Source organism: Bison bison, unplaced genomic scaffold (assembly GCF_000754665.1).
Source record: "Bison bison bison isolate TAMUID 2011002044 unplaced genomic scaffold, Bison_UMD1.0 scf7180017864168, whole genome shotgun sequence".
Classification (NCBI taxonomy): Eukaryota; Metazoa; Chordata; class Mammalia; order Artiodactyla; family Bovidae; genus Bison; species Bison bison.
Genome location: NW_011494740.1, coordinates 2614055 through 2624589, shown reverse-complemented (window position 1 = coordinate 2624589; position 10535 = coordinate 2614055). Strand labels below are relative to the sequence as shown.

The 10535-nt window shown below is 39.8% G+C and overlaps 1 protein-coding gene across 11 annotated transcripts in view; it reads left to right on the top strand.

Moving 5' to 3' along the window:
- Positions 1-10535, top strand: part of ABI3BP (ABI family, member 3 (NESH) binding protein) — a 296163-nt gene that overhangs the window by 283964 nt on the left and 1664 nt on the right. For all 11 annotated transcript variants that reach the window (XM_010841961.1, XM_010841962.1, XM_010841959.1 and 8 more), the window contains 4 exons: positions 5969-6048; positions 6772-6801; positions 7543-7704; positions 8975-9097. In XM_010841961.1, the coding sequence (XP_010840263.1) occupies positions 5969-6048; positions 6772-6801; positions 7543-7704; positions 8975-9097 (395 nt within the window). The remainder of the gene's footprint in view (positions 1-5968; positions 6049-6771; positions 6802-7542; positions 7705-8974; positions 9098-10535) is intronic.

Genomic DNA, 10535 nt, shown 5'->3' with positions numbered 1-10535 from the left:
AGTTATGACCAACCTAGATAGCATATTCAAAAGCAGAGACATTACTCTGCCAACAAAGGTTCGTCTAGTCAAGGCTGTGGTTTTTCCTGTGGTCATGTAGAGATGTGAGAGTTGGACTGTGAAGAAGACTGAGTGCCGAAGAATTGATGCTTTTGAACTGTGGTGTTGGAGAAGACTCTTGAGAGTCCCTTGGACTGCAAGGAGATCCAACCAGTCCATTCTGAAGGAGATCAGCCCTGGGATTTCTTTGGAAGGAATGATGCTGAAGCTGAAACTCCAGTACTTTAGCCACCTCATGCGAAGAGTTGACTCATTGGAAAAGATTCTGAGGCCGGGACAGGGATTGGGGGCAGGAAGAGAAGTGGACAACAGAGGATGAGATGGTTGGATAGCATCACTGACTCGATGGACATGGGTTTGGGTGGACTCCGGGAGTTGGTGATGGAGAGGGAGGCCTGGCGTGCTGTAGTTCATGGGGTTGCTGATGGTTAACTAAGCCAATTATTTTACTTGAGGTATAATATGCCTTTTATTTTTTCAATATTTTATATAATGTTGAAAAGTGAAAGTGTTAGGTGCTCAGTAATGTCCGACTCTTTGCAACCCCATGAACTGTAGCCTTCCAGGCTCCTCTGTTTATGGAATTCTCCAGTTAAGAATACTGGAATGGATAGTTATGCACTCCTTCAGGGGATCTTCCTGACCCAGGGATCGAACTCACATCTCTTGTGTCTCCTGCATTGGCAGGCAGATTCTTTACCAGCTGAGTCACAGGGGAAGCCCCTTCATCTAATGTTACCCAAAACTAATTTCTGAGGGTCATCCTTGTTAAGGAACAAAAAAGGAGAGAGTTTTCTTCTTATTCTCTTCCCTAGTAATGGACTCCAGGAATTGGTAATGGACAGGGAGGCCTGGTGTGCTGCGGTTCATGGGGTTGCAAAGAGTCGGACACGAGTGACTGAACTGAACCTGAGCTCCTACTTGTTTCTCAAACCTCTGAGATTGTCCAAGCAACTTTCTTTAGCTTTAGTGACTCATAGTATTTGGGGGTGTGCCAAAACTCATTAGTGTCCCAAAGGGGAGAATCACAGTCACCATCTAGATGCAGACTGATTACAAGCTGAACACTAGGTAGCAGTTGGGAGATCAAGTAGTTAAGCCCCTTCTAGGGAAACACTAGGAGATGGCTGTTTGCCTGCTGAACCCAGGATATAGTTGGGGCGGGGAGTGGGGTGAGGTAGGAAGTATGCTCTGTGTGCATTAAAAACTGGTTCTTTGTTTGCTGCTGCTGCTGCTAAGTCGCTTCAGTCGTGTCTGACTCTGTGCGACCCCATAGACAGCAGCCCACCAGGCTCCCCCGTCCCTGGGATTCTCCAGGCAAGAACACTGGAGTGGGTTGCCATTTCCTTCTCCAATGCATGAAAGTGAAAAGTGAAAGTGAAGTCCTTCAGTCGTATCCGACTCCTAGCGACCCCATGGACTGCAGCCCACCAGGCTCCCCCATCCATGGGATTTTTCAGGCAAGAGTGCTGGAGTGGGGTGGCATTGCCTTCTCCACTAGCCCTGTGTATTTGTGAACACAAATTGCCTCTCAGAGCAGGCAATATGGAGACCTATCCCTTGGGCAGTAGTTGTGAAAGCTGAGACTCAGCCATTTGTACAAGTCCCTTCCAGGGACATATTAGTGATTTATTTTTATTGTTGGAGCAGGCTGGAGGGAGAAGGCAGAGAAGGTGTCTGCCAACTTCCCTGTCTCTGGAGAAGATCACAGCTAGTCTCTAAATATGTGCTAAAACTAGAAGCCTCACCCTCAGGTGTCAGCTTTTAAACTATGCAGTTAAACCCCTTTCAGGGAAAAATAGGAAGATGGGCATTTTTGTCTGCTCCCTCTGTGCTGAGCCCTAGGGGACTAGCTAGTTAAAAATTGCTTCTTTGCCACAGTCCTGTGGGACTCATGAATGCAAGGCCCCATTGGCTATCAGTCAGGTGATCCAAGGATTCATCCCTTTGGATGGAAGCTATAAACTTAGGGCACAAACATGTTACAACCTCCTTCCAGGGAGATACCAGCAACTTTCCAATGGCTTCCCTGGTCTCCAGGGAGGATCACAGGCCCCAGATACTTGCTAAATTAAAATCCTGGCCCTGAAAAAAAAAAAAAAATCCTGGCCCTCAGGCATTGTCTTTTAACACTGGCAGAAAAAATAGGTGATTTTGCCCTTTTGCTATCCAGTAAGGGCATAGCCATCGTGACTGCTCATGCACTTGTAAGAACAGCTTATTTGCTATATCCTTATGGTTTTCATAAACACAAGCCCTGCTGGCTTTCAGAGCCAGGTGCTTAGGGGACCCATCCCTCAGGTGAGAGTCTTAAAAGTTGGGATGTTAGATGTGGGTTATAAACCCTTTGCTCCTCAGGAAGAAGTTGGGGGTTTCCTCTTGATTATATGGTGCTGTGTCAGGGGTGGGCTTTATGGCAAGTGTGTCCCAGCCCTTGCTGCCCATCTTGATACTGGTATTCTCTCATTTCCCCAATGTAGAGGAGTTGCTCAGCTACTTTCTGGATCTCTTTCAGAGGGAACTGCTCTATGTGCAGATGTACATTCAATGTGTCTGTGGGAGGAGGAGGGCTCGGGGCCTCCTATTACATCTTAGTACACCCTCTCTCATTTTCAATTATTTTAGGTGTTTCTTCTGTTAATTAAATCCGTATGTCTAGAATATTTCTCCAAATGGCCAAACATTCGAGTCACCTGTTACATGTGTTTGTTCATGGCAACATCTCCTGGGACCCCTCACCATCATCTTTTGTCTCTCTCCTACATTAAGGATAATTCCTATATCCATGTCTTCCTTGTTTACTCCCTTGCTTTCTGGCATTTCTTGAGAAACACACCTTCAAGAGAGGTTATAGAAGTTATTTTGGGGTCCTTATGTGTCTGAAAATATCCGTGCTTTACTCTACTCTGATACTGTTTAACTAAACATAGATTGTAGGATAACATGAACCCTTCAAAGTATTGTTCCATTGTTTTCTAACTTCTGGAGTTGCTGTCACATGTCATTCTGATTCTGGATTCTTTGAATGTGACCAGTTTTCTTTTCAGAAACATTTAAGATCTACTCTTTATCCTAGTACTCCAAGATTTTGCAATTTCTATGCATTAGTCTTTTTTTTCTTATTGCTTGGCAAGTATTAGGCCTTTTAAACCTAGAAACCCATGTCTTTCAGTTATGGGAAATTATTTAAAAACTCCTAGGGTAATTTCCTACCTTCCTTTCCCCCTCCTCTCTCTTCTAGAATCTACTAGTTTTGTATTCCCTGAAATAATCTGCTCGTTCCTGTATTTTCTCACATTTTTCATCTTTTTCCCCTAATATTTGTGTTTCTTATCTTCCAAATATTCTATTTGAAATTTTATTCTGTACTTTTTATTTCAAATAATTTTCTTCTGCAAGCATTTTTGCATAGCTAAAATGCTATGCTTATTTCCTATGTGCAATCAATATTTTCTCTAAGACATTACTTAAAAAAATTTTTTTTATTGAAGGATAATTGCTTTATAGAATTTTCTGACAAACCTCAACATGAATCAGCCATAAGTATACATATACCCTCTCCCTTTTGAATCTCCCTCCCATCTCCAGCCCCATCCCACCCCTCTAGATTGATACACAGCCCGTTTGAGTTTCCTGAGCCATACAGCGAATTCCCCTTGGCTATCTATTTTACATATTTTAAGTTTCCACGTTACTCTTTCCATACATCTCACCGTCTCCCCATGTCCATAAGTCTATTCTCTATGTAAGACATTACTCTTATACCTACAGTGTCATAAATCTCATGACAAAATGTGCTTCTTGGGGAAAATTTTGCCTTTTAAAATATACCATTTTTATATTGTTTAATATAAAGGCAGGCAAAAATATCTGCCTTTTAGTTCCCATGCTATTAATTAAACTTAGTTTAAAATAATTTCTTCAAAACTTGTCAAGTATCATAAAATGGTGGCCAAAAAAAAACCCCAAAAGTAGCTTATCAGTATTTGTGGCCATACTACAAATATAGCTGAAGAGTAAATAACTGTGAAATAAAAAAGACACGGAAATAATTTCATCAGACTTGGCCAAAGCAGAGATTTTTGGCAGTGGCCTAGAATGTGGAATGCATTGCCCACTTGAATCAAGTCTAGATGCCTGTGATTTCTTTTTTCCATTTTCAGTTCACCATAGTGGGATGATTTTTTCTTTCTTTCTTATAAGTTCATGAGGCCTCTGAGCTAGAATTTAATCTGTGGAAATATTCTATGCCAAAGCACCTGATGTATGTGCAATTTATTTAAATGAGATGGGTGGCTTTATATCAGCAGTCTCTTATGCAAAGGATAACGACACCTTCTACCAGCTGATTAGTTTACAAAAATTCTTTCATGTGCAGTCTCTCACTATAAAAACCGCATGTTTTAATCCCTATATCACAAAGTCTGGAAGTTTAGAAAAGCAAAAGCAATGAGTACAATAGTTAAGAGCCTGATTGTTCTCAACTGATAAATAGGATTAATACTTATTTCTTGGGGTTTGTGTGTATTGTATTACTTTTTATATGTAGTGTACTTTTTGAGTACATAGGAAGCACTCAAAAAGTGGTTGACATTGTAATACTAGAATCTGTCTTCCTTGTAGATTGCAGCAGTGTTTTAATGCAATGCCTCAGTAGCCAAAAATCTTTTGAGCCCCAGAAAGTTTTCCTGTTATTGCTCACTTGGTTATCCTCTGTACCAAACTGAGAGCTGTCATCCTTCTGTTTTTCACTTTTTTAATAAATTTGTGTGTGTGTTCTGCACTTAGTCAATTATAAACGTTTCAAAAAGGGGAATTATCTCCCAAAGTCTTTCAAAATTTTGAAACTCACAATTCTCAGCTGACTCAAGCTGGTTTTACATTTGAAACTACTTTCCTACCAAGTCTGCAACTAAAAGGAACTCTTAGTTTCAGGCAAACAGCAAATAGCTTTACTGTTTGAATTTAAAAGGATTTGCTCTGCTTGAGTGTTCTATGGGTGAAATTTGTCAAATATTGCCTAGCAATTTAGTGAATAATTCTTAAGGACAGAAATCAAACAAACTTTTAACTATTAGGGATATGAGCTTGTTTTGTCCTTTGTTTTTTTAACGTAAAAGGTTAAGGACCTGGTCCATATGAATCTGGTTTATAGAGGGAGAGGGGGGTGTCTTTATGCCCATGCTTATCCTGAGGTGACATTACCATGCCATTACTCAGGATATATCGTGACTTCGTATGATCCACATAAGATGCGAGTTCCAGGTGATATAATCAGCAACTTCCTGCAACATAGTATTTTCATATGCATCAGTTCCCATAGTTTATCTAGTTCTCATGTGTCAGTGGCCACAGGATTCACCTCAGAAACTTACTATAAATACCTTTCTGGAAGCCCTCACAAATGGATTCAGTAGCTACCATAGAGCAAAAAAATCTGCATTTTAAACTTTCTCCACTACAACTCTATCATGTGATTCTCACATACATAGTTCAAACCCCACGGTAAGGAACACGAAGTCTAAGGCAACAACCCAAGTTGGGAGTTTTGCAATTCTTTGCTCCCAGGAAGTAGTTAATCCTTTGAAGAAAACTGAGACTCCTAATTACTGTAATTAGCCTGGGTCCACCGAATACTGCTTTTCCTGCATGTCTATTAACAACCTCCTCAGCTATTTTTATTCTGTTAATTTGGAGATTTTAAAAGAGAAGTTTTTTTGTTTTTTTTTTAACCCCTTTCTTTTAGAAAACAGACAAGCTGTTTGAACAGTTTCCTGAAGCTGCTTCTGGAACATAAGTCCATTCAACATCATGATGATTTCAAAACAGAATTGGGAGGAACATTAAGTATGACCAGATGTTGTTTCCTACTTCTGAAGAATGTTGTTCTCTTTTTCTCCCCCTTCAGCTATGAATTCCAGGTGAAACCCATAAACCCACTTGGTGAAGGGCCACCCAGCAACACAGTGGCATTCAGTACTGAATCAGGTAATTGCATCAGCCGGAATTCCCAACAAAGATATAAAGGGTCACAGAGTTTGCATAGCTTGTCTGAAACCAGCTAAACGAGGTAAAGCATTTCTTGATTTCAAAAACCCATCTATTTGAAAAACCAATGAAGGTACCTTTTAAAGAAGCAACACCAGGGTTTTTCCTCGTTTATTTTCATGTCAGAAAAATGCTAGGCTTATCAGTGTAAAAGAGAGGAAGTATGAGGTCTATACTCAATAGTGAATGAATGCTCCTCTCTATGCCTAGAATCAGAATGTCAGACTTAGTGAGCCAGTTGTATCCAGAATGGGAATTCATGTGATAGCTTTTTATGATGAACAGCTGTGAAATATTCTGATCTGGCCTAAGTTCCAGTTCCTTAAGATACAGCTCCACAACTGCAGTTCATGGCATCCTGGTGATTTTGTCAATAGATTTTTTATGAAGCTAAAAAGAGGAAGATTTGAAAGTGGAAGTAAAATCTAGTACAGCAAAAAAGACTCCTAACTACTTAAACCACATATAAAAGACATAGCTGAGCTTCTCCAACACAGAACCATCCCCAAAACAAAACTCACAATTTTCAAGTTTGGACTTTAGTTGGAGTGTATGTTGTCCAAGACTCCATAACATCTGTTAAGCACCCATCTTCTTTGCCACATCACTGGAATACTGGGACTTACCTAATAAACTCTGACTCTGTTTGCTATTTCTCCTCAGCTGACCCAAGAGTGAGTGAGCCAGTTTCTGGTAAGTACCTACCTCAATGAGAACACAACTGCATGCTTTTCTACAGTGATTCAGCTAAATGGGTATGGTAGAATTTTAGTCATGATTTCACTTTAGTCCATTTAGTCTTCTTCAATTACCTGTGAATGCTTACCTAAAATGTTCAGTAATACTGACAGCCTATGATGTTTTGGGAACAAGTTGAGTATTCTGAAACCTGCTTTTCATTCATATAACAGACTGGCTCAAATCTTCTGTTTAAGATATAGCACCCTCAATTCCACTTTTGTTTGTGACTTTATTTATTTTCACTGCTGTGTTATATTCCACTGTGTAGGGTTAGGGTTATCCATTCTTTTTTTATTGAAGGATATTGCTTTACAGAATTTTGTTTTCTGTCAAACTCATCTCCATTTTTAATAACAAGTCACATTAAAGCAACTGTTTACACTGAAACAGTTTATCTCAGAAAAAGAAACCTAATTTTGTTCCTAACGTGATGCCATGTTGAGCACTGCAGAAACTAATCAAGTTTGACACGTACTGCTCCAAGATTCACCTCACTATTAACAGAAAATTAATGGGGGGCTTACGTGTTTAAACACCTGTATTTTTTCACTCCAATATTTAGCACTGGAGAAAACCAGGTATCAGCAGGTTGACAATGAACTTTGCAAACTGCTTTTTTAAAAAGCTTTTAAGATAGCTCTTCAGGACCCAAAGTTAGATACTAAACTCAAACCATGTGCTTTCTTTATGCAGCGGGAAGAGATGCCATATGGACCGAAAGACCCTTTAACTCAGACTCTTACTCAGAATGTAAGGGCAAACAGTATGTCAAAAGGACATGGTATAAGAAGTTTGTAGGGGTGCAGCTGTGCAACTCTCTCAGATACAAGATTTACCTGAGTGACTCCCTCACAGGTAAGATCAGGAAATGCTCTGTAGCATTCTGTGACCTAGACTTTTCTATGGATTCTGCCAGACACGACAGAAATACGGGTTTTCTTTTTGAGTAAGGTGTTATTGGAATCTTAGGATCTGAGAAATGCTGTAAGAAGGTAAATAATGAAAATGCAATTCGAAACAGTGCCATCATAGCAAAGTTGAATGTAGAGAAACTAGTCATATCCAAGCTCAATTATGTTATAGCCAATCCAGAATGAAAAGCTTACTGGTAGTAAAACGAGTGTATCTAACAATAATCATGGAAGGAGTATGACCTATTTAATATTTTAAGTCTGTCAGAGACAAGAGCAAGGTTAAGACAATCAGCCAGAAGGGCTATAACCCCTTGCTCCAGACTAAATGGCTTCTTTCCTCCTCTGTATTCATACAGTAATAATTTTAAACCCCAACATAGAAAGGTAGACATTTGTTCCATCATTTAACAAATAATATATGTTTTGTTTTGACGTTGCTGGGGACAAAGCAGGACTGTTCCTGCCCCTTTTATAAGTCTGTGAATCTCTTGGCTACATATTAACACATGACTTTTACAAAGTCATTTTCTTGGCATTCCCAACCATTTCTAGTGGGGAGAGACAGAAAACAAATATGTAAATAAGAATTTCACATAGTACTTCAAAGGAAAAAAGGGATGAAAGAAAATGGTGGAATGGAATGAAAGCTCCTTTAGTTAAAATGTTTAGGAAAAGCTTTCCTCAAAAGGTAACACTTACCTTTTGAGAAGAAAAGGTAAGCTGAGAAGAAAACTGGGAAGGAACCAAGAAAGACCAAGGGATAAAGCAGCAGAAGTAGAGGGAAGGTAACATGAAGACCTGTAGCAGAAACCCCTCTCCAGTCTACCAGCATGGCTGAGGCTGAGTAAGATCAGGAAGATCAGGCAGGCGTGCGTAATCACGTGGAGCTTGGAAATTGGGTAGGGACTGGGTTTTATTCTGAGTGTAACAGAAGACTGCTGGAGAGATTGATCGAGGCAATTATTATCTGAGTTGCATGTTTAAAAGATGACTAATCTGTGAGAGGAGGAGGAGAGGAAGAATAGGGAAAGCCAAGAGTAAAAGCAAGGATGCAGCTGGGAGATTCTATTGTTCCCTTAAAGAACACTGTGACTTGAACTAGAATGAACAGGTGGGGAAGTACAAGAACATGGAAGACAGATTATTTGAAACAATTTATTTCAGAGTTGTCCCAAATCAAAGAAATACCTCATGATCCTTTTAATTTCCAGGAAAATTTTATAACATAGGCGATCAGAGAGGCCATGGGGAAGATCACTGCCAGTTTGTGGACTCATTTTTAGATGGACGCACAGGACAGCAACTCTCTTCTGACCAGTTGCCCACCAAAGAAGGTAGGTTTTCTGAGCTTGCTCAAAAGCAAGAGGCTTTTACAAATGAACCCAAAAACCATTCAGTCTGAGCAAAAAGTTAAAGTGTCAGCTGCTCAGTCACGTCTGACCTTTGTGACCCCATGGACTGTAGTCCACCAAGCTCCTCTGTCCATGGGATTCTCCAGGCAAGAATACTAGAGTGGGTTGTCATTTCCTCCTTCAGGGTATCATCCGGACCCAGGGATCAAACCCAGGTCTCCTGCATTGGAGGGTGAATTCTTTCCTGTCTGAGCCACCAGGGAAGCCCTCAGGCTGAACAAAGCAATCACTTTAAAAATCATTCTGTAGTCTTCCTACTCTACCTGCCAAAGAAAAAAAGACTGTCTACATAAGACCTTAACATGAAGACTTTAATAGAAGTTTCTCAACTTTCACCCCATTCCTCAAGACTCTGTTGCTTACACATACATTCTACTTTAAGAAAACCTGAATCTGCAAAAGCAGCTATTGAAAGAAACTTTTCCCAAACTTAAATCATTCATGTACTACCTTTATAATTTGTCATACTCAGCACACAGGCAGGTTTTAATTCCTTCCTAAAAAAAATTAAAGCTTTACTACTATCATGGAGAAGGACATGGCAACACACTCCAGTATTCTTGCCTGGAGAATCCCACGGACAGAGGAATCTGGAGGGCTACAGTCCATGGGGCTGCGAAGAGTCGGACACAACAGAGCAACTCACACTTTCACTTTCCTACTATCATAAAAGGAAAAATATTTTTTGCCTTATAAATAATTATATAACTACACAATTAAAATAGAAGAATTCTGCTAAGAAGTGACTAACTACTGCAACTTTCTAAAGACACTTTAGCACCAAGCTGTGTCATGAGGACTAAAAAGACTGAAAATCAATCCCTGTCCAGGTAGGGTAGGAGAGGGTAAATTATATATCCATTATTACTCAGGAGCTACCAAGAGAGACTTGTTAAATACTTAAAATCATTTGATTGGTCTTTTTAGCTACATATTTTGGTCACTGGCATTAAAAATAGCAACCATAGTAAAAGATGACTGAATAAGATCTGTGAACTCATTAACAGAAAATTGAAACTATAGCCGCACAGGAACTAGATAGAAAAGATAAGTTCTATTTCCATAACATTTTACATTCTCAGCAAAATTTTAAATCATTTAGTGTAGGGTCCTTGAAGGATGATTTCACCAAATTTTAATTCTAGACATTTAGCAATCTTAGACCTACCCTTTCGTTTCCTAACATTTTAGCACAACACACCTCTCTACCCAGGTCACTTCTTCAGACTACCTCTAGGCTATAATGTGCAGAAAGTACACTTTCACGTAGAACAGTGTATACTGAACTTGGTCAATGACACTCAAACATAAAACCCTTCCAACTCCTGTCCCTTTTCATTTCAGCTTTCTCTCAAGTATC